General features: G+C 42.7%; 1 protein-coding gene across 1 annotated transcript; it reads right to left on the bottom strand.

Annotated features, from left to right (window-relative positions):
• Nucleotides 1-334: 334 nt before the first annotated feature.
• lrig3 (leucine-rich repeats and immunoglobulin-like domains 3) lies at nucleotides 335-24726 on the bottom strand. Its single transcript, XM_085375445.1, has 19 exons — nucleotides 24403-24726; nucleotides 20195-20266; nucleotides 20011-20085; nucleotides 11566-11700; nucleotides 11037-11180; nucleotides 10221-10364; nucleotides 9985-10128; nucleotides 8934-9077; nucleotides 6610-6690; nucleotides 6431-6502; nucleotides 5860-5931; nucleotides 5083-5246; nucleotides 2662-2997; nucleotides 2289-2570; nucleotides 1725-2201; nucleotides 1455-1613; nucleotides 1223-1342; nucleotides 844-1098; nucleotides 335-754 (listed from the first exon to the last, which is right to left on the bottom strand). Exons 1-19 carry the CDS (start codon nucleotides 24600-24602, stop codon nucleotides 519-521), a joined length of 3312 nt encoding a protein of 1103 aa, XP_085231571.1. The 5' UTR covers nucleotides 24603-24726; the 3' UTR covers nucleotides 335-518.

Genomic DNA, 24726 nt, shown 5'->3' on the forward strand with positions numbered 1-24726 from the left:
CAGACTGGGTATAAAAGCCAGCATTAACCTCCCACCCCCCGACATATGCCACATGGCCACACCTCCATCTCTTGCAAGATGAAGCGAGTAACATCGTGAAGCCTTCAATGAATTTAGCAGCACACATTTAGGTGTTTTTATTGTTTACATAATGTATGTGCAAAACAATGCTTCATTCAAAGCTGGAATAAGTGAATAGGCAGAGCTGCAAAGTACTCAAAATGTAAGCAAAAATAATGAAATCTTTTTTATATACAATTTACAAAATATAATAAACTTTGATAAAAAAATGTATATATTGATCTTTAATATTTAACAGAATCTGTATCCTCAACAACAGCTGGTAATATGTTTCTTTTTCTTTCTGCAGGAACATTAAATTGTCCTTTACATTCACTCGTTGTCCACATGAGGAGTCCTTTTATTGCAAAAGTGTACATTCAGTGAGGTAGAAATGTTCTTTTTTTGGGTTGTTCTCTTCATGAAAAACACTAGCTCACTGGAGCTCAGTCACTCAGCTAAGTGCTCGATAGACACTGTGAGGTGGAATCAGTCCGCGTGTTGTCAAATGGCTGTTCATACACACTGTTGCTCTGCTCTGATGAAGAGTCGTTGAACTCCTTGTGGTCTGACTCTGCATCCGGAGCAGTATAAGGATTCTCGTGCAGAGTTATGCCATTCTGTGTTACTGACAGTGGGGTGAATCCTGGATGAAGGTCCTGAGGCCTCCAATTGGGAGCTTTCCCAAATGTTCCTGAGTGAAAACGTGCAACAAGAAGTCAGGCCGGAGCACAGGAAATTCTGAAGTAAGAACGGTTTGGGAAACATGAATTTAAGACCTACCCATGAAGGTGTTGCAGGGGGAGAGACATTCATTAGGTCTCCCATAATCAACCGTATCCCCCTCCTCCACTGATGAACGATGGTCGCTCTGATGGTAGGAGGAAGCATGATGCAAACTAGCATTGGGAAGCTGGGTCAGGACAGTGGACGAGCAGAGGTCAAAATGCTCGGTCAGGAAGTAGTCCCTCCTTTTAGAGTTTGTCAGGCTGCCGTTGTAGGAGTCCATACAAGCTGACCTTTGGTCAGTGGAACAACCTGAAGGGTTTGAAAAACAGTCAGAATCTTTATAAAGAGTCTGAGATTTTTAAAGTACGTCACATACACTTGAATAGATTTTTATAGCTGAACAACAGTAATGTTGCCAGACTATTTTGCAGACCTGTGAAGACTTCAGTTGGGTCAGTCAAGTACATGTTATCTCTCTGAAGCAGTGAGCCAATTGGACCTTGGTAATGGCAAAGCAGAGGATCAATGGCCACTTCCATGTCCACTTCACTTCCTGTATCCAAATGACAAAGACCTGTCAGGACAAATGAATGGGCTCGACTAAAAAACCCTACTGTTTCTACAGCTTTCCCTTTGGAAACAAAGAAGAAAAGGCAGCTTTTTACCGATCATTTCTTTGGGCTGCAGACAGAAACCACTAATAGAAGACGTCATGTACTGATGGCTGCTACCGCTCTCAGACGGTATATAACCATCCTGTCGGTCTGCTAATGTGCCCTGAGAGGACAGGTAGCTGGGGATGTCGGCAGGCAGGTTGGTCTCATCTAAAGCATAAGAACACTTGATTAAGTTTTGCTTTCATTATTATATATTAAATATGCAAGGAAAAAGAAATCAGGTACTGAATGATAATTAAATAAGCCCCATGAACTGACCTGTGTTGGTGACACTGCAGTCTTCATTCCTTCGACGGGTGTGGTAGATGATGACTACCCAAACCAGGGAAGTACCAACCACACAACACACCACCGCTATGATGACGATGCCTACTGTGGTCCACCCATCATCGTCAGATCCTGCCCCAGCTCCAATACCCACCCCAACGACGCCCTGTGCTCCAGAGTCGCAGTTGGGATTCGGCACAACCGTCAGTCGAACGTTGCCCCTCTCTGTGCCCAGAGTGTTGGACATCTCACAAGTATACTTTCCTGCATCTGCCTCTGCGGCGTCAACAATGATAAGGAGTTGGTTGGCAGCTGCGAAGAAGTGGCGCTCTGTAACCACTAATGGACTGTCATCTTTGGTCCAGTTCAGCTTTGGGGGAGGACTACCGCCAGCAATGCACTGAAGGACGGCGGTCTCGCCTTTGGCCACGGTGCGATCCATGAGTGGACGGAGAAATGACGGTGTTTCTGTAAGACAAGCACAAGAATAGTTTAAATGGGCCAACAACTTCTACATATAAGACTTTGGACCTGAAATTGGTGCCTTTCTCTCACCTAGAACTGTGAGTGTAGCATTTGCAGAAATGGCTCCAGCTGTGTTTTGAGCTGTGCAGCTATAAACGCCAATGTCTTCAGTCTTGACATCCACTATGAAAAAGACATCATCCTCAGGCATGACATGCATCCGGCGTTCACGGGCGGCAGGAAAGTCGGTGCCTCCATCTTTCTGCCAGGCGATCTGGGGGGAAGGGTGGCCAACAGCAGCACACTCCAGCCTAGCCGTTGCCCCGGCGCGGATACTCAAGTCCATCGGTGTCTTCGTGAAGGAAGGGAGCACTGGAAAAAGACCAAAATACATTCTGATTAGGCTGTTTAGGATCTTTAAAGGTGCGTGCCCATAAAATGACACATCCCACTCCAAACTCACTGTGGACGGTGAGTCTGGCCTTGGTAGAATACGAAGATCCAAAATGGTTGGAGATCACACACTGATACCTCCCCTCGCTGGAGAACTCGACGTTTCGGAGCTGCAATGTGGTCGTATACTCCGTCACCTCCGTCTCACCTCCTGCTCCCCCCTGCACCCGTAGGTGGGCCTGGTTGTGGATCTCCGCATCATTAAGGACCTCATTGTCTTTTTTCCAGGCGAAGGTCATCGGCGAGTCGCTTGAGCTGGCCGCAGAGCACACAAACGTCACATTGGCGCCTTTGAGGGCCGATTGGGTTTCCGGCTGCACAGTGATCTGAGGCTTTGGAAAATCCTCTGTGTGAATAAGAAAAAGGAATTTTTGAGCTGCAAGTACATATATAAATATATAACGTGTTTATATTTTCTTAGCTCATTCCAATTTCCCATTTTTTAAGATTTTGGATTTTAATAACTGACATTATATCCTCAGTTGCAGAAGGTTTGAGGACCTATATCTCTTAATCAAGAAAGTCTTTCAGATAACTTTTTAATTGTCAGGTTAAACGACACCTTGCAGATCAGGGGCCTGTTCTTCGTACCGCGCTAAGTGAGTTAGCTGGATGAGATTGTTGACGATTTCGCGTGATCCTGGATCGTTCGGTTCCCCGAAGCCCATCCGGGACTTGCTGTCATAGCAACAGAGCCGTAAGCGTAAACCTGCTGGGGAGCAGGTTTACTTTATGTAAACAGGATTAGATCGCGGCCACGCAGGTATGTCCGCGTCATTCATACGAAAGCAACAGCGATATTCCACCACTGTTTCACCATAAATAAATAACATCACTGTAACCAAAGATAATGCAGCACTTGATCCTTTTATTGATTTCACACAGATACATACAGGTCATTCCCTAAAAAAGGGAAATGTACTATTAACATTCTATTACATGTATGTGATTATTACAGATGTAATTCATATTTCAGAGTAGTAATTGTAAATTACTTCGTGTAATCAAGATGAGAGACCACGGCTATAAAAGCGAAGGTGGATTTGGGAAGTCTGTCGCAGTCATATCCTGTCCGTTTACGCGAGCAACCCATTGCGGAAGGTGCAAGATTGATAAGGAGAGTTTCCAGAATTCAGCGTATATTGCGGGATAGACAGGATCCTTTAGCTCAGCGCGACAGTGTGCTCATTGAGAGATATTGATTTTCCCGTGAGGGTATTATTCACTTAACCAACTTGTTGACGAGGGGGTGCAGGACCACCACCTGTCTTTTTTTTTGCTCTGCCCTTTTCTTGGTTGCTGTTATGAACAAACAAACAGATTATTCCAGGGTCTCTTTCCAAGAGACGACAAGCAATATAAGTGATAAATATTACCATTCTGTAGAATATTCTTATATTTCACTTTTACTTGTTCCCATGTTCTAGTGGGTCCTGTTGTGGCTCTAATGTGAAAGGGGATATAATATAACATATTATAATATAATATAATGTAATATAATATTGGATAATATGGTGTGATATGATAAATCTACCCTACCGCCTACTGGTGTTGGCCAGAGGGGCCGATGGCGCAATATGGCAGCCTGGCTTCTGTCAGTCTGCCCCAGGGCAGCTGTGGCTACAACCGTAGCTGCCTCCACCAGTGTGTGAATGTGAGAGTGAATGAATAGTGGCATTGTAAAGCGCTTTGGGTGCCTTGAAAAGCGCTATATAAATCCACTCCATTATTATTGTTATTATTGAATTACTTACGAGTTTGATTTGTCAGCAACTTTCTGCCAGCCCTCTCTCCTTGCTTTTGCAGCCTTTGCAGTGTTCCCTTGCGTTTTAATTAAACTCTGAAACTCCTGAAATCCCTCACTCAAGAGTTCTTGCTCTGCTGCCGAAAAATACCGAGCGCGCTCCTTCGACATTTTCGCCGACCAATCAAAGGGTTGCCGATCAATGTTTCTACTATCGATGCGTAGCCCCTGTTGGGCCACCCAGTGATCTCACATTACTTCATCCAGCTGTACTAATCGTCAACAACAGGTGTGTTCGGGGAACCGGAATAGCGAGCTCAGAGTTAGCGCGATGATTTGGTCTTGGATGTTTCATTTGATCTTGGATGTAGTAAGCGACGTACGAAGCACAGGGCCCAGCTCTGATATGATGTTATGTTTTGTTAGTCCTTATCATTATTTTAAAGAGCCAAGACACGAGCGTAAATCTTAGGATTTTATTTGTAACTAAGTGCAGATGGGGCCCTGGAGGAAAAACGTAGTAAACTTCTATCATATTCCTTCTCGAAACCCAGAAGTCAAGGAGGAAAATACCCAACAATCTGGGCCAGTCTGTAAGTGGAAAACCTGTCGTGGATAAATGGCTGTTTCTCAGACATTATGGGACATTTGTGTCAAGGTCTCGCACCAAGTGGAAGCATCACTCACCACACACAAACTCCTCCTGGCGGACGGCGAACACGCTCCTGCCCTGCAGCATTTGCGGGTGGGCGCAGCTGGCATTGACGCAGTACAGGAAGGTTTGTTCTGCCACCCAGATGGGTAGCCACTTCAGCTGGCAGTCGCACAGGAGGCTGGAGGTGTTTAGACGCCTGCCGGGGGGAGAAGATACCAGAAGCGTTTAATTCACTTTGCAGTAATATTTAGAATGGCTGGTAGTCTGCGTTTCCTCACACAGCCGATGAAGGTAAAGCCGTGTGTCAAATAAAGACCACAGTGGAATCTACAGAGGGAGATTTTTATCAGTACAAGACCATCGGTTTGTGTATATGAATCAGGTAAATGTAGAGTGTTTTTCTTAGGAGAAGTGAATACGTTTAGGAAAAAAATAAGATTCATATATTGTTTGGTATTTATACTGGATATTTAATGTAGATATAGACGAACAGACATACTAAAATATCACCTAAAATCCAACTACAATGCACCTGTTTTCTTTAGGAAACATTAATCCGGTGTACTGTGTATGTAATTTGTCAAGACTTGCACTGAATTTGAATAAATTTAAAGATTGCTTTGCTTGGGTTTTTCAGCGAAAGCTATCCTATAATGAAGGACACAAAGAAAACCGTGAACCCGTTATTAACACTGGAGTAAGCACTGTTTGCTGCAGACTTTTCCCAGCAGACCATAATGAGTTTCACCTGGTGTTCTGTCCCACATCAACATTGGAAACACTAACTGAAGCTGCCCGTAGACACTTACAGCTCCTGCAGGTTCTTCATCTGGGAGAAGGCGTTCGCTTGGATGGACATGATGGCGTTATTACTCAAATCTCTGCGGAGCGGAAAGAGAGAAGAAAATTAGGGCCTCTAAGATCCCCACACAAAGATGGCAGCTTTTTCTGCCGACATCAGCCGTGTGGAGCGAAGGCTACAAAAACTTCAATCGAGTGAAGAAAAAGTCTGGGCTCCAGAACAATAAAACTCTGTGCAGCAGTTTGCTGCATTAATCAAGAGAGGCCCAACGCTGGGCTGCTTTTGAGCTTTGGCAACGGCTGGGAAAAAACTCTAATTAGAATCAAATGCAGCTGTTGCACCACCATCCCCAACACATACACATTTACACACACAGACTTATCTCCACTTGCCTCAGTGATCGATATAGTCTGGCACACATGTAAAGATACTAATGGCAGAGTTTTCTTCTTGATTCCACATCAAAGCGGAGGAATGGGAGAAGAAACAAACAGCCTCTCTGTCTTAGTGTGATTCACCCTGGTTAGTTTACAGCTCGGACTTTTGGAAACAATCAGTGAAACACGAGGCCGACTCACAGGTGCTGCAGCGCGTCCAGGCCTGAGAAAGACTTCTTGGTCACCGAGCGGATCTGGTTCCTCTGCAGAAATCTGGGAAAACAACAAAAGTCTTATCAATTTCCAACCTCACTTTTGACTCGGTGACCTTACATTGTTTGTGTTCCACTAGGATTATGGCAAAATGATCCCACACTCACAGTTTTTTCAGCTTGTCCAAAGCAGAGAAAGGTCCATTCATGTCTTCGATAGTCCAGGAGATTTCATTATTTTGGAGATCCCTTTCAGGAGAAGCAAACATAAAAAGCACTTTAAAAAAAAGGAAGAAAAAAAATCCACACCCAGAAAACAACTGCGCTTGTGATGTTAATAAAACTTTATGCGGCTTTACATTTCGCGTGATGGAGGGAAAATGCTCGAGATGTTAAAATTACAAAGTGGCCCCGTGCCCAAACAGGAAGTTGCATCTTGGCCGTGGTGGCACTTTTTAAAAGTCTGCTTTGGCATTTCTGTGTTGCATAGTGGAAAAAAGTTTTACAAGGAAGCTCGGCAATATAAGCTGTGCTTCATTTCATTCGAGGGGATGATATATTCCACGTGCAATTTAAATCTGTACGTGATCATCCCCAAAGGAGTTTACCAAAATCTTAACATACACAAAGACACTTTGTTTATTCTAAAATGGACCAAAACCAACATATCCTTCTATATTTACTGGTTAAGCTCGCCTGACATTAATTGCTTATTTTGCTATGTCCTTGTGAGTTTACATATTTCAGCCATTTTCAGCGTTATATTACGTTGGCTTTGTGGAAACAACTCAAGTAGCTAGCAAGTCTAGTCTCTACATGCGAACTACTTCAGTGAGAACATTAAGTTTCCACTCAATGTTTGAGTTAGAACTTTGAACTTCAGAATTACTCCCGTGGGAATAGAAATAAAACACGAGGTTGAAAAAAAAGAAACATTACACAGAAAAAAAAATGTCTCTTTGAAATCGAGAGACTGTAACCAACTGTTGATGTTGATGAAACATTTTCTGCTACCAAAACTAAAAATTCCTGGAAAAAATATGGTTACATTTATCCTGCTATCCACAGAAAGAAAAATACACGCAAAACAACTAAATACACAGTTTTAGGGTATGAACATCAGTAAAAGCAAAGCATTTCCCTGAGAAATTGCCTGCTTTGATCCCTGAGCGGCTTTCCTGCTTTCAAACAGTTCTTTTTCTCCTCGACACGCCTGCTAGGGCTGATACAAACTGAGGAAGTATGTATGTGTGTGTGTGTGTGTGTGTGTGTGTGTGTGTGTGTGTAGGGGGCATTTGGTTTGAAGGCCTGAAGCAATCTACATCTAACTAGGTGCACACCTGCCCTACGATGACCTAAGGAAGACATTTGGTTCTAGTTAAAAAGACCTAACTGGGAAAAATGTTAGGGAGCCTCTCTGTGGGAACAGGGGACGATGGGTGTATGGTGTGTATGTGTGTGGGGAGGAGGGGGGTGTTGAGGTTGGGTTTGTGGCTCTCTGAAGGTTTTTTTTTCTTTCTTTCTTTTATACAAGCTGTGTTCTTTTTCCCTAGCACGGAGAACCTGAAAAGAAAAGTTTGAAATCTATTTTGCCTCGATATGTATGCCAATGAACTTTGGGTTAAGACTGGGTAGGTAAGGATTTTCTAAGTGTTCGAGCAATTTAAACGAAACATGATTAGTGGTACTGCTGTTTTTAGAAAGGTAGAGAAATGAAACATTCAGAACAACAGTGTGAATAACGTTCTACACGATGATCTAGAAACTACTTACAGTAATCAGTGCTAGATGTCAAGCAGTAATCACATTACATTTACTTACATTACATTAATTTTTGTTTGTAGTGCAAGAGGGCAAGACAATAAAGTGCAAACCGTGATTAGGCCACGAAAGACTATCCACTGCTGCTAACACAAAACTGACACTTTGCTTGCTCTTGCATAAAGGCATAAAATGCATTTTATGGTAACATAATATGGCTGCTGTCCCAGCCAAAATTTGATTTGTCTTTTAAACTTAAATAAAAGATCATGTGCATGTTCTTATTTTATATAAGGACTTATGTGTGGGCACGGAGCAGCAGGTTTATAATTTTAACTTGCAAACATGTAACAATTCATCTCAGGTATAGACAGTATAAGAGATGCACGTAGATGCCGTGACACCATCCATTGGTTCATGCAGTCCTGTTTTAAAGTATCCAGATTAGCGTTTTTACCATCTGCACCTTGGCTTCCAAAACCAAAAAGACCTAGTTGTTTATTCAGTATGGCCCGAAATGACTTAATACTCATAAGCTCATCAGGAAAGAAGACTGACAGTCTTATTGTAACCCCGGCTATCACCATGGTGTGGTCGTCTCATGGAGGGCAGCTTGTACTGTCTATCATCTCAGGCCATGTAAAAGCAAAATATAAGTCAACAAGCTGTGTAAGAAATTACTCTTGTTAAGAGAGTAAGGCACTACTTAGTCAACAGTGAATACAACTTACAGCATCTGCAGGTTGGAGAGACCACGGAAAGCTCCATCAGCGATAAAGCTCACGCGGTTGTTTCCAACGTCAAGCCTGTCAAGCACGCCGAGATTTGCGAATCCCGATTCGTCCAGCCTGGACAGGTGATTGGAGGACAGGTTGCTATGGGAAAAACAAGAAGGTAATAATAAATACATTTCTGCAAAGCGCTGATTACAAACTGGCTCGGCTGTTGTGATGCTTCATGTTTCATATTTTAAAAAAACAAACAAAACAGAACTGCCATTTTTTTTACTCTTTATATTTCCAGACCAACCTTATCTCCAATCAGTCTGCAGAGATCAAATTTTGCATCAAAAAAGAATTTGTGAATCACTCCGAATATACTTTTTTTTCCCTCAAAGTAAACTCTGATGAGAACAAATCAAGATAGCTGAACACGTTCACAACCCACAGGCGACTTGTTTACTCTCAGGCTTGTGTGATAAGAGCAAAAAAAAGTGGGGAAAGAGAGGGAGGAAGAAGGAAGAAAAGAAAAAAACAAGCTATCCGTGAAAAAAAGCTCCAGACATGGCGAACACTAAAACAACAACCACAACAAAGGAAATTCAATCCGCTCGCAGGAACGTGCGTTGATGGCTTGAGAAATCAATTTTGTGGGTATTTCAAAGAAACGAAAATGCAACTAATAATGGAATTTCCAAAAAAAACAAACAACTAACGGGACTTCCAGAGGCCAATGTTTTGGCTCAAGTGACAGCAGAGCAGAAAGGAGGCAAAGGGGTGTGTAATATTTTGGCAGTGCTTTAATGTTGGCACTGACTGGCAGAGCACAAGAGACACTGCTTTGTCTACGTGTGTGTGTGTGTGTGTGTGTGTGTGTGTGTGTGTGTCGGGTTCGGGGTGTATTGGCGACGGGAGGAACTGGAGTGTGAGGAAGGGCAGGCGGGAGTGCCAGAGAGGAGGAGAGGGCAACACGGAGAAGTGTTGGGAGTTCAGAGTGTGAATAGAAAGTGGGGGGAAATATCCAGAGGGACGGCAGGGAAAGAGAAAAAAAAGGTGGACTCACAGCTCACTGAGTTTCGGGCAGGGCTCCCAGGCGTCAGATTTGATCTTGCTGATGGTGTTGTGGCTGAGGTGGAGCTGCTGCAGAGACAGCAGGCCGTACAGCCAGCCTTTGCTAACCTCTGTCAGGTTGTTGTAGTCCAGCTGCCTGCACACACACACGTGCACACACACAGTGAGACTTTATTCTGCAAACAACATTACCTTTCAGGAATAAAACATATCACAAAAAATGCTTACAGGACTTCCATATTACTGAGACCCCAGAAACATCCGTCCATCAGGCGGTTGAGGCTGTTTCTCTGTATCTTCAAGGAGCGAAGACTTGGGAGGTGTTGGAACGTCAGCCCATCCACCCTGCGAATCCGGTTTCTGCTCAGTTCTCTGAAACGCACGCAGAAAGTTTAAAGTGGAAACAGGACTCAAACTATTTTCACAGTGAAAAGCAGTACAAGCATGCCCCGCGCTCACACTACAACTCAGTCGAGGAGGACAGCTCTATTGTCGAGGTGTCACCAGCATGCATCTCTCACCACAGGTGGATACACTATACTGCTAATGGTAATCACGTCCATGGCCACAAGTGGATGAAATCAATCTCTCAGGCATGGAGACTGCTTCTACAAACATTCGTGAAAGAATGGGTCGCTCCCAGGAGCTCAGTGAATTCCAACGTGGTACCACGATAGCAACCTGTGCAACAAGTCAGGTCGTGGAATATGGCAATAGAGTGGGCGAGCTTCCTTCAGGTGGAATTTAGTATAAAGAGACTGCCTGTGGATTTTCCACATGAGCCCAACATGGCAAGTGACAGGCGATGTCCAAAATTGGGAAACCAATACCAAAATAATCTAGATGGATAAACAGCCCTTAGAAGCCAGAGGAAAATGTGGAATTATGGGGCAACAAAATTTGGGAACACCTCGATGGTGGCTGGGATGGGGGACATCTGGGCTTTTCTGTTTAGACTATTACCCCGATGACCCAGAGCCGTAAGTCCTACAGATGGATGGATGGTCAAACTGTCTAGCAAGCCTTTGTCATTTTTTTGCTTACAGATGCTGTAGGTGAGGCAGAGTGAAGATCTTGGGTCCTATGTTGGAGAGGCGGTTGCGGTTGAGCCGGAGAACCTGCAGCGTGCTCGACAGATTGGTAAAGCAGCCAGGCTCCAGAGAGGATAACCGATTGTTGTTGAGGAACCTGAAAAGGGAAGATATGCTTGTAAAATCTGCTTTAAATAAAAATGTACTGCAGAAAAACTGCAATATCTACTGTTGAACTAGATGGAGTGATTAAACCTGCCTACATTTAGTGTGCATCTGCAAGCTGCTTTGCAATCCACCTCCGCCCATTTTCATGCCATCTCTGACTAATAACTGTCATCTCTGTTGTGATCAAATGTATTGTGTTATGTGCTGACTGACTGCTGTGGGGTCCCAGAACAGAAATATGCTGCCAAATATAAATGACTACAGCTGGAAACACCACCTTTCTTTGGCTCTGAATGAATGAGTTTCATGACAGCGCCATGCTTGTGCTCTGATCTGAATGTTTTTCTTAAGATAAAGAAAATCATAACACTCACAAGTTCTTGAGAGGCAGAGCAGGGAAGGAGCCGGACTTTATTTCCACAACATTGTTGTTACTGAGGTCGAGGGTTTCCAGGGCAAGAAAGGGCCGGAGCTGAGCCTCGGAGATCGCAGTGATCTTGTTGTTTGCTCTGAAAATACAGACACCATTGCTCCAATAAATGACAAAAACATCATGTATTTGGCTAGCGGTGCGCATCGGTTTCACATTTCCAGATACACAAGCACTCGCGTTCCCAAAATTCGGCTGCGGAATTAAAAAATGACAAATTCTCGCGCTCTTAAAGCTTAAACTTACCACCCAACATGAAGTTATGTCATCTTTTTTTTCTGCTGAGGTTGCACGCGCATTTCATAAAAAAAGCCAACAAATTATTCAATATGATTAATGTTGCTGCTCTTCACACCAAACAAGCTTTCACTTTACTGATGTGTTATTTTGTTTATAAGGTAATTACCAACAAGGTATTTAAAAAAGTAACCTGCCAATTACTTGGCTGATGAATACCATTCCCTCAGTGAAAGCATGCCTCAGCAGAGGCCAGCAATTTCCTGAGCTGCACGCCTCCTAAATTGCAGTGCAGGGACTGCTTAGTTATAAACAGAGCCTCTACAGTGCCCTCTTTGTGCATGAGACTCTGCACCAGAGAGGGAGAGAGCAAGTGGAATGGAGGGGGGGGGTTTCCCTCCAAAGCAGCAGACTACAGGCCTAGTTTTCATTACTTACAGTCCCTCCTCCAGCTACACCTTGCTGACCAGGAGAGAGGTTTTCCTGAAGCCTCTTTCCAGCAGCCAAAAAAAAAAGAAAAGAAGCAAGGACAGTTTTATAATTTAGGTTTAATATGAGATGCGGTGCCATTAATGTTTAACCAATGCAAATTAGCTGAACCTGCATCACATTGCTATGAAACTGTGGTGTGCTGCAGATTCATAGAACTGGGTGGGAACTGCAACACCTTTTTGTAAACTTCTCATTCACGGGGTGATATGATGGGAAGCAAAGAGTCGGGAGAGATGGAGGAGTTTGGCGGGCATGGAGGCTACGTCCACACTAATACATTTTCGTTTGAAAGCGCATCTTTTTCTCTCCGTGTTGGCCTTTTGTCCTCACTGAGACGGCGTTTTTGGTCAAGGAAAACTGAGCTTTTTGAAAAAGCACTCCAAAGTGGATACATTTGAAAATGCTGTCACAGTGTAGACTGCAAAAATGGGGGCTTTTCGAAAACCTTGACACATTTTAGTCATGTGATGCAGTCATGTGACCAATTCAACCAAGATGGCGGACGGCATCGTAAAGCAGTTGTTTTGTTTGCTCTCAATTTTGACAGCCATAAAAAAGATTAAGGTTCAAGGTTCATTATTTGTCACATGCATAGTTATACAAGTATAACACACAGTGAAATGTAGCCTGACACGCTCCTCGACATGTGCAAAAATTGGGGGGGGGGTGTAGAGGAAGAACATATATATATATATATATATATATATATACACATATAGTATATACACTGGGTGAATGTGCAGTAGTAGCAGCAAGCAGGTGAATTCTGTACATTAATATGAATGGACATCTGACTATTTTACAGGATAGACAATATAAACATATTTAAAATTAAAGGAATTGAAATGTACATTGTGCCTTGGTTTAGTGTCTGGAAGAGAGTCCTGTCTCAGTCAATTATAGATGATGTGAGAGGGCGGGTGTGTGTGTTTAGGGCACGGATGGCTTGGGGATAGAAGCTCCTCTTGAGTCTCTCTGTCCTTGCCTGGAAGATGCGGAACCTTCTACCAGATTGCAGAAGTTGGAACAGTTTGTTGCCTGGACGGGACGGGTCCTTCAGTATCTGCGCTGCTCTAGTCCGGCATCTCCTGGTGTAGGTGTCCTGAAGCGGGGGGAGAGCAATCCTGCAGCAGCGTTCTGCTGTACGGATCACTCTCTGGAGAGCTTTATGGTCCTTCACACAGCTGTTGTACCTGCTCCAGAGAGCTTTTCTTCAAATTCTTTAATTCTCACTCGCTTTTGCAACTTTGTAACCCATTTAAAAAACTCAGTGCTTTTCCTCAACATTTTACCACGATGTTTCAAAGAGCTGGAAAGTAAATAAGCAGCAGATGGAAATGACACAGGTCGAGTACAGTGAAGGAACGTAAGCATTTCTGGTCGTTTCAGCGTGGATGAAGAACTGTTCGGAAACGATTGAAAATAGTGTGGACGCGGAGCGTTTTTAAATGAAAACACCATTTTCAAATTTATCCAGATTAGCGTAGACGTAGCCGGAGACTCATATGTTCATGAAACACATGAAAACATTGCTCCATTAAACTGTCACACAGAATGGCGAGCGTGCCTTCACTTTCTTTTCTTGTTCCACTTTTTTCGAATTTGTCCGGTCTTCTTCCTCTCATCCCAAACCAGTCACGGCAGATTGCCGCCCCTCCCTGAGCCTGGGTTTGCTGAAGGTTTCTTCCTGTTAAAAGGGGGTTTTCCCTTCCCACTGTCGCCAAGTCCTTTCTCAAAAGCAGTCGTCTGATTGTTAGGGTTTCCTCTGTATTATTGTGGGGTCTTTACCTTACAAAATAAAGTGCATAGATGTGACTGTTGTCATGACTTGGTGCTATATAATTAAAATTCAACTGAACTGAATTGTCAAACCTAAACATGTGTTGCAGTGTGCATGAACTACATCATTACCGAAGTAAAACACATTGGCTCACTGTCAGCAACTTTTGTTTGGAGATTTGCAGCGAGCCTTCCGTGCATCACAGCCCTCGGGTCCCAAACAAAAGTGCCGCACACCACCTGTATCTCAGTTTTCATGTTCCCCTGACTGGTCGCTGAGAGAAGGAGGGCTGCCTGGTGAGACAGAACCAGTCTTTCCAGTTTTGCTCAGAGAGAGAGCTCAAACAGGGGACAGGTGGAGGGGCTCGGTGCCTGCTCCTCGCTCCCGGGGAAAGAGCTTAGCCTTCGATTTGACTGCTAGATGGTATCATCGCTGTCTCCCATGTAATTATTGCACAATCCTATCCGTTATTTCGCAGTAGAAAATATCTTCCGCTGTTCATCTTTAAACATTAACCCAACCGTGAACTCTCTGTGTGACTCTCTGTGCGACTGCATGCCCAGACAATTGCGGGACTGTACGTCGAGACCGTGCTTTCAGTCTCAACATCTGCACTGCCACTCAAAGAGTCCTTGCCACACACAAACAAACAGCGCTCTGTACACTTTAAATCCACTCACTCCAAACTTGTTCATTCAATCTAATGTGATTATGGAGTCATTACTAGTGTGATTGCAGGGCTTTGCTGCAGCTTCTGGAAGTCCGTGGAAGGCCAAGCATGTGTCAATAACAGCCCAATGGATGCTGAATACTGAGGAAATCTGCAATAATTATTAAACTATGGTAACGCCCCATGACAGCTGGGATAGGCTCCAGCACCCCTGCGACCCTGAAAAGGATAAGCGGAAGCGAATGGATGGATGGATGGGTAACGTTGTTGTTGCGCAGCTTTCGTGGCTACAAAACGATTTAATCGCATGTAATGGTCTTTTTTTCAAACCTTCTCAAATGCTTGCAATGTGCAATATAATCAGGTAAAGCCTTTTTATACTCACAGGCCTATTACACCAATAAGACAAAGGTTTCACACAAGCTTATACCTGTCAGCACTTGTTGCATAGCTCGATAGTATTTCTGGCCTCAGCCGCCATCGAGCTGACCACATTTACTCACTGCAAAAACCTGAGATCCTCGTCGAGGCTTCTTATTGTTACTGCCCCGTGTTCAGCAAAGCTCGCTGCAGTGACTGGCAAATAATACTTTTGGAGGGGGAAGTTCTTTAAATGGAAAGTTGCTTTTTTTTCTAAATGTATCTTGCCTGTGGTGTGTGTGTGTGTGTGTGTCTGTGTGTGTGTGTGTGTGTGTGTGTGTGTGTGTGTGTGTGTGTGTGTGTGTGTGTGTGTGTGTGTGTGTGTGTGGTATTTCCTATTGGAAAAAGAACAGAGTTTGCAGAAGCCATCTGATGACTCTCTCCCTCTCTGCAGTGGCGCCTGTAATGAAAACCAGCGCTGTGCTTCACTGTTGAGACGCCATATTAAGCTCCGCACATATCTGCATATCTCACTTAAATGGCAGATCATCTTAACACGTCAGTCAGTGAGAAGAACACACTGTGTTAACGTGAACTGAAGGACGCTTGTGTAGAACAAGGATGTCTTTAAGGCTGTACGTTTCTGCACTGCACAAAGTACTAAAACACATTGTTGTATTTCTTAAATTCTATCAAATACATAATGTTAGAATGCTGAATACCAATAGTGAACATAGTCAAATAGTAACAATTTCAGCTAAAACCTCCGGTTTCAGACTGCTCTAAGAACTCTGTTTCTGACACTTTTTTCTGCTCTTGGCTCTGTGTGACATCAGTAAGAGTGTATAACCCTAATATGGTCAACCTCTGACCTACACACAGGAGTTCTGCCCACAATCTGTAAATATATATTTTCTGGTGATGAGGGGCAGCCAATCAGAAGAAAGTTGGCTTAAAAAACAGAGTGGCCTTTCTCCGGCTACACATTCACAGGTATTTGTTTCAAACAAGTTCATTTTGAAAAACATCGTTGTCCACACGAAAAAGATGAGACTGTCAAGAACATGCCAAAGCAACTGGTGGCCATATATCCTTAAACATATACACATGTTTGCCAATTAAAAGCTTACAAAGACTAACACGGCACACAGTATTACATTAGTAAAAGAGATACAGGCACACTCCTTTTAAGATATAAGAGAAACTCTGATTTCTTTGTCTACATACAAACGTAGAAACAGAAGGAACCCTAGAAGGAGCTCAATTTTTAATTTTTAAATGTGGCTGAAAGGCCAAAACACAGAAAAAGTAACATTTAATAAAATGCCCGAGTATGCATGGACAGGGCCTAGGGTAGAGGAGCAAAAACTGCTTGTATCAGAAAGACGAACGAGGGCTGGTATACGGATTCCTCTCAACTATTAATCATACAATTCTACTTAAGCAGACCCCAACAACCAAAGTATGGAGCTGGAAGTGAGCATGGGTAAGAGCGAAAAAGACAACGACAACAAGAAACAAACTTTTAATCCCTCATTTAATTGCAGTTTCTCAAGTTTAACTGTCCATCAAACCATCTGGTTGAAGCACTGAGGCAGACATTTTTAACTTTGAGTTTAAAGAAACGCTACAGTGACACACTTTTCTAAATCTAACACAAATAGTGTATATTTGAAACCAGCTAACACAACTCACACTAACCTCACAGCCGTCTTCCTCACATAACAAAGCTGCCATAGTCTTTTATCTGGAGTACAACCAACAACTCAATTAGCATCAAATCATGTTTAGCTTAACCCATACTCAGGCAAAAACAACTAAACACCTTGTAAAGGAATACCGCCGGGATTTTTAAAGAACAGATTCAACAAAACCCTGATTTATCAAAAGCAAACCAACAAACATTTTCATTAGCAGCTGAATCACATGAAAAATTCAACAAACAATTACTTTATCTGTGCCAATTTTGCTTTGGATCTCTTCATTTCAACAAGGTTCCCATTTCCTGAGGAACACAGAGGTTCACCTCCTTATACACCTAATCCAACCTGGAATCTCTATGGTCATTTGTTGAACCCTCCTTGAACACAAGCAAAGGGATTTAGTGGTGGTGGGGTTCACCCCCTCCATAAATTCCTGGGAAATTGTTCAATTAATTAAACTGATCACGACTCAATTACTACCAGCTGCAGGGTTATTGCCGTTTGTTTTTACTCAGAGCAACGGGGTCAAAGAAGTCGACGAGAGCTGCCGCTATGTCTGACTGGCTGTTTGAATAAGTGGTATTCGATACCCCGAGGTCTTTCCCCCCCCTCTTTACAACCATCCCAGCTTGGAGAAACTAAAGGAGGGAGAGAAATTCTGGAAAAATATTTCACTGGAGGGAAAAATCACACACTGTGCCATTTCATCTGAAGGAGGAGGATGGCTAGTGAGAGAGCAAGTGTTCACTTCGTTTTCTTCTGCGTGAGCTCGTTTTCTTCACTCTGGTTTTTGCATATTTCAGATGAATTGTGCTTGACAACAATAACAGAGTTACAATGCGGTGTGTTTTGGGTTTGACAAATACGGGAGTTTTTGAATGCTGGCAAACCCGCTGATAACCACAGTTTTGCAATGTGATCTTTTTTAAGGCAAAATAGCCAGTATTTACTTAATTATATAGCACAGGCAATGTTTCACAGAACATTCTTTTATGTTTCTCAAATTAAAACAGACCTTGAACTGCATATTGTGAGCTTTTTGGTTAAAAAAAATTGTATGTCAGCAAAATAGGATTCATGAAGCTCCACGGCACTATCCACTTCCAGAAAATTAGCATGACAAACTGTAGCTATTAACTAGAATAGTTTGTTTAAATGAAAGACTGCTCAAAGATGGACGTAGCCCTGCGTGGGCGTTGCCATCTCATTGAGTTGAATACGACCGAGACAAAAGAGAGCTCACCTCACATTTACTTGCTAACGTGTTGTGATTGATAAGTTGTTAGCCAATGAGCATAACTTTGATATTTCTCCTTTCTGACTCTTAGAATTACCAAAATGTACAAAAATAAACTTCAATTTTTATTTAGCATGACCTAAAACTAGTGACTGAACCCATAAACTCATCAGGAGAATGTTTGCAAGAAGGAAAACAAGAGCTGTTTTCTTTTAAACCTTATGTCCTTTTGTAACCCCAGAAGTCGCCCCCTAGTGGCAATTAAATAGAATACAGTTTAAAGGTACTTCAACACTGGCTCCACCTCTCAAACCTGGAAGCTAGTTCCATCTGTTATACAGTTCATGGTTAAGACTAGCAGAAATGTGTATTAGCTAATATTAGCTACAGCTTCTCGCGCATCCTGTTTTTCACTAATTGTCAGCATTAAATGGTATGTTTTATTTCAAAAATGGCTCAAACATTTGCAAAACCATTTGCAGAATCATCCCAGCAGAGGCTCCAATCTGGCCCACTGCATGGCTTTGAACAATACGAAGGAGAGAATGAATTTTAACTTATGTTAACAAAATTTAACATCAGTTTCCTACTGATAAACACCTCCCCCTTGGCCATTCACACTAGACCAAAGTAATTATGTAATAGACAAACAATTCACATTCACTAAGTGCTTAGAAAGGGTTTTTAAAACAAACAAACAATGGATTCACAGTATAAATAAATATATCAGACATTTTCTCTGAATGAACAAAAACTTTCTGTTTTATAGTTACAGGACAGTCTCTGCAGTAGGTTACAGAACTTTTTCATTTACCATAGCAGCATTTTTAAATCATGAATAAAAACTAAGATGTACTGTTGCAGTCGCACTTGTTTACCTAAAATGTGTTAGCGATTAAATGTGTAGTTAAACTTCTTTACACTGACAGAAAACAGAGTTTCAGTGATCCGGCCCACTAAGGCTCAACCTGGGCTGTAATGTAAAATGAGTTTGACATCCCTGCTCTAAAGTATGAAGGGTTTTTGGATTTAAAAAAAAAGTCTACCCTACTCATGTTTCTGTGCTAAGAAACTTATAGCTGGAGGTGACGCTCCTGAGTGAAATCTGTAAACAAATTGTCAATTGACTGACTGAAGACTGCACGCCCTGTGGCGACCGCGGGGTTTCGTGTTGGGGCTTGATGAGGAGAAGGCCTCATCTAGCTCAGAGTGGAGGCACATTCCTCCACAGTAACTTCACTTTGGCTGGTTTTGAGAGACGTGCCACAGAAAGCAAATAAAATTGTTGCAGTTTCACACACTAATATCTGGCGTTGCCCCGAGAGCACGTATTGCACAACAATACTGGTTAAAATCTGACAGGGACCGACTACGACAAGTCAAATCGCCTTCTGCATACTCAGCATCACTCAAGCACACGAAGTGATCGTTCTCAACAAAAGTTAGAAAAACTGATACAACAAGACAATGTTAAAACTTGAAGCATTTTCTTCCAACTCTCTTTAAAGGACTGGACGTGACCCATCCACTTGGGATCACACCAAAAAAAAATTTTTTTTTCACATGACAGATTTTCTTTCTTCCCAGTCTCACGTCACTGCCTCCAGTTTAAAAATACACCAACAAGCAGTGAAAGCCACCAAAAAAATTTTTTTCCCCCATTTCTGTTGATGGCATTTGTCTCGAAACACGTGACCCGTCTGGGGCTGACTGCCATCTCTCTGACTGCCCCGTCTGGGAACCAGCTCAGTCAAATGGGTTGCTCTCTAGAGAGGAGGAGGAGGGGGAGGAACCACTTCCCCGCTCGCTAGTTTAACCAGCCATGACAGCCCCGGCGGAGAATTACCCTCCACACCACGCTGAGGTGAGAATCCAGAGAAGCTTTCGATTTAAAGGAAAGGTTTACTTACAGAATAAGAACTGTGATGTTTGAGGCGTAAGGGCCCAGATCTGGTATCTCCTCCAGTCCATTGTGGTTCAGCTTTCTGAATATATCATCAAAAAAGACACGGTGAAAGAAGAGTTAGAGACACACTGTTTTGGAAAAGCCCGAGTTTGCTCTGAAATGTGCTGCGAAACACGAGGCATACTCACATTTCTTTTAAATGTTGTAGTTTGGAAAACAAAGTGCTGTCGAGCACCTGCAATTTGTTGTGGCTCAGGTCCCTGCGGGAAAAAAAAAGAAGGAAAAATTAAGGGAAAAGTATACCCCACGCACTGTAGTTTTCAGCTGCTACAGTCTTACATTTGGGTCTGCGCAGCAAACATAATTACATACAAATTTGGTGTGTTATTGTGCCTTAAAACTGTGAACAGTGAAAGCGGATCAAAGAAAAACTCACTGTAATGTAACTACGAGGTTAAAGCTCCACGACGTAACAGAATGCTTAGAGTCGCAAATAAAGTCGCAAATTTTAAACAAAGTCCCTCGACTGGTTTGAATTTTAGTTCCAGTTGTTTTTAAGGGTGGGCGTGACTTTGGTTTCAAACCACAGGTATATCCCTTTGAAATACAGTCAAATAGCAGCAACATTAAGATTGTTTGAGGTGTTTTAGAGAAGTGCCCAATATTGGACAACATCTCAAAGCAAGAGAAAAAAAAGTTCCAATACAACTTTTTCCCCTCTGAATGCTTCACAAGTTAAAAGGCTGCTTCTGACATTTGGTCTCTCCTTTGAAACACAGCAGAAAAAGCTGATGCCAAAACAGCTTCCTTCAAAACCAGACGTCAGCAGAGAAAGCCAAAAACCTACAACCTGATAACTTATTGTGTGTGTGCGTGTGTGTGTGTGGTGTGGTGTGGTGTGGTGGGGGTGGGGGGGGTGGGGGGGGGGAGTAAAAGGGACGAGTGGAGTCGGCAGAGGTTTGTTAGTAACTGAGTCTCTGTCCGGACGTCTTTGTTGGTGTCTGGACTCGTAAATCCCTTTTTTCTGACTTCGATATTTACAAATCCTGAAAATCAAATCTAACATGTATTGAACATGTACTTTCAGTGTTATTTAGTTGTGTAGTTGACCTCAAAAACCCCTAGCAATCACAACTCCTCTAAAGTTTTGACAATTTTGGAAACTCCTGAATATAATACTCTATTTAGAAGTATGAGTATGAGAATGTTTGTTTTAGTCTTGAATATTGCTCAATTTGATCTGGTCTATGTCTTGGTTTTGTCTGAGCCCCATTTGGATGGAGGCCTGGCTCAAAACGAGCCTGGTCTTGGACTCGTCTGAAGCAGCTTTGGCTGCAGCTCACTCGGGGTGAGACTCTTGTTTTTGCTGCCTGTTTTTTTGAAAAGGAGCCTGAAAACCAGCTCAAGAAATCTGGCAAGCAGAGCCTCGTGCGCCATAAAGCACTGGAGTTATTGATGCTGCTGCGCACGATCGACGCTGTGGTGCCAGACACTTTTTTCTTTTTTTTTTACACCTCCCCTCCTCCTCTTCGCCCCCCTTACCTCCCTCATCTGGAATCCATCAAGCAGCTCTGGAAGGAGGGGGAGAACCTAACAACTGCTAATGTATTCTCAATGCCGGGAAAAGTGAGAGGGACGCCTTTCATACGCCTGAAACACCCCTGTTGAATTTTCTGGGGCCTGTTTTTGTTCTTTGGTGGAAAGTTTCTCAAGCCACTCAACCAGAGTTTTACTCTAACTAACCTCCTTCACCCCCTCCCCCCATTTTTTTCCTCCAAGCATGCAGCTGTGTGTTGTTGTTGTTGTTGTTACAGCTCCAGCGCTGGGGGCCATAAGGGAAAGGTGCCCTATCATACTCCTGAGATAAACCGTGAGTAGCCATGACACTTTCATATCCCTCACAAAGCAGGCTCTGAGAGGAGCAAGATAACAGGCAGTGCTGCGTGCAGGCTGCACAACTATATCTGCTGGGCTGGTGAAAATGTACTTATCACTCACTAAAGAAAATGAATGAGCTACTCTACACACTACAAGAGCTGTCATTAACATTTTACAATAAAAGGGGAAATAACAAGATTTCAAATTAAATATGACAACTGTTTCTCTAACGATGCATAAACACCACAAGTTAGCCACAAGTTTCTGATTCTGAAATCTGACTGTCACATCACAAACTACAGTTAAACTTAAATTATTCTCAGCTTTAAAATACCAACCACAAAAAATAGGATTTTGGAAGGCATGTAGCAACTACTGGCTTTCAGATTTTAGACACCACACTAAGGAATTAGCTAAGTAGCAAACAGATTTAGCATCAGCTATAATGGAACGTGACTTTTAAGAAAATGTTCTTATGGTTTCTACCTGGTCAAATGAATGTCTCAGTAAAGTTATCCAATAAATGTTTAATCAAATATACACTATTTGTCACATTTCAAATGTCATAGAAAAACTAATAGTTTAACTGGCTAGCAGCTGGGGTTCACTAGTTTTAGCTAGTTAAACTCATCAGGTACTGTACTACTAATTTTTTCACCTCTTTTTCAGCGTTGCATGTTCTAACAAAGTTTGTGTATGAGGAAGCAGCCCAAAGTAAAAGTAAGTTACCACAACATTGCATTGTTTAGCACTTCAATACTTTATTCAAGTACTAAACAAGTATCTAGTTAAAATTAGGCTAATTTTAAAATTTGGCTAATGTGCTAGAAAATTCACATTTATGACGTACTATCAAGTCATTACTACATTTCAGAGACCAGTCGACTGATACTGCCACATGACAGATATATCTATATCTTAAATGTGGTGTCTGAGATTCACTCACATAAAAACTATTTTTAAAACATAAAATGCAAAGTAGACATTTTAATGTAGAAACCCTGTCACTATCAGTATATCTATCCATCTGTGATATTGGGTCTCCCTAAAAATCATGTATTTGTCGAGGTACAATAAAGTTACCTTGACTTGACTATATATGTTTAACATTATGCAACTGAGACTTTTTTTTAAAAGGAACTAAAAATCAAATGGTGCACTTTCCATTTAATAAATATGTTCTCAGTTTAAAAATTGGACTAATCTTTTGCCTTTTCTCTCAACGTCCCCTCATATATGTGAGGCTTAATCCTACTTCTCCATACTTTCTCCATGCCCCCCTCCTCTTTCTGAGACTAATCCTACACGCTCCCCCTTAATCAGTACCATCGCTGGCTCTTGTGTTGCTAATTCAGCAGAAATAATGGGGTGCTGGAAAACAAAGGGTCGGGCGGTCTAAGGGGTTTAAAATGTGCTGGAGAGCCACTCGTAAATTAGCATGCCAGAGTGAAAAGAATTTTTCCCCCCATATGGAACTTTTTTGTTTTTTTGGGAAGACTGGGCCTCGGTTATGAGGCTCAGGCTGGGTCTGTTTTCTCTGGCAACTTCAAGTTTCCAGAGCAGCACATTTTAGGGAGAGAGAAAACTCACTCAGCAGCAGCAGGGCAAGAACTACAACCAAGCACCGAAATCAAGCGCTGTAACACGGGGCAATAAAAACCAAGCACTCCACCTTAAAGCCAGGATGTAAAAAAATAAGTCACTAAGAATAATTATCTAAGTAGAACACATCTAGGATCACGCTGTTACAGCTGGATATGGTGTCCCAGCTTCAAAAAAGGCCGCAGGCCAAGCTCAACCAAAAGCAGCCTGTGGACAGAGTAATGGAGGTCTGAGTCGAGGAAAGACTTCAGTGCTGCAACCAGACTGCATCTGGTTTACGCTTATATGGCTGTGGGGAGGCCCGCGGGGGTTTGTGACACTAAAAATCTGGACAGGGAAAACACCCAAACAGTGCGGATAAACGTGTAGATGCTCGTCTTTCAAATCGAAACGCAATATTCTTCTTTATTAACAGCACTTATGCTCATTAATAACTGCTTACTGGCAGCTTCTGCAGCTGCTTCTATGATGCGATCGCCCATGGGAGAGCCTGACTAAACGCCCAGTACCTGCAGTCGCTCGGCGGATTTGTTCACAATTAACTGCAGGTTATGTAGAAAGGGGGGTTTGGTGTATGTATGGTGTATTTAACGCTTCCCTCACATAAATGGCACGTTGCTAAAAAGGATCAGTGAATATAACTCACACAAGCGGATTCATGACTAAGGTCACCATTACGCGCAACTTTTTCTGGACTCCTGACTGGATCTATAGCAAATAACAATAAAATCAAAGCAAATTAAGTCAGTCTTCTTCTACTTTTTCTACTTTACAACCCGCTCCCTTTTCAGTGCGACAGGAATGCGGATCATCCCATCTCATCTCAAGAAAACTAAACTTGTTCCCCAAGAGGTGCGCAGAGCTTTAAACCCTTATTCACAGCGATTCAAATCAAAAGCTGATCCAGTAGACTCACAGTTCAACTGTCCACTCCGGGATCACGGCTGGTAGTGTTTGTCCCCTTTTCAGCCGACCGCAGTCCACGAGCTCCCTGAGACAAGCGCAGGGAGACGGACACGTCCTGGCGTTAGTACCAGATCCGCTCTCCACTCTCAACAATAGCAGGAAAATCACAGCGAACTTTGCAAAAGTGCGAGGCAGCGTAGAGGAACGCATTTTCCCCCCAAACGAACACCTCCCAACTTGTTTTGCTTTTATCTTCAGATGAATCCAAGTTATCCAAGTTATCACCCCCAGAAAAAGAAACACGAAGACGAAATAAAGTCCAGATCTGGAGCTG

The sequence above is a fragment of the Diplotaxodon limnothrissa genome, linkage group LG17 (genome assembly GCF_057381915.1).
Source record: "Diplotaxodon limnothrissa isolate DT_005_m linkage group LG17, D_limnothrissa_male_GT1.1, whole genome shotgun sequence".
Lineage (NCBI taxonomy): Eukaryota > Metazoa > Chordata > Actinopteri > Cichliformes > Cichlidae > Diplotaxodon > Diplotaxodon limnothrissa.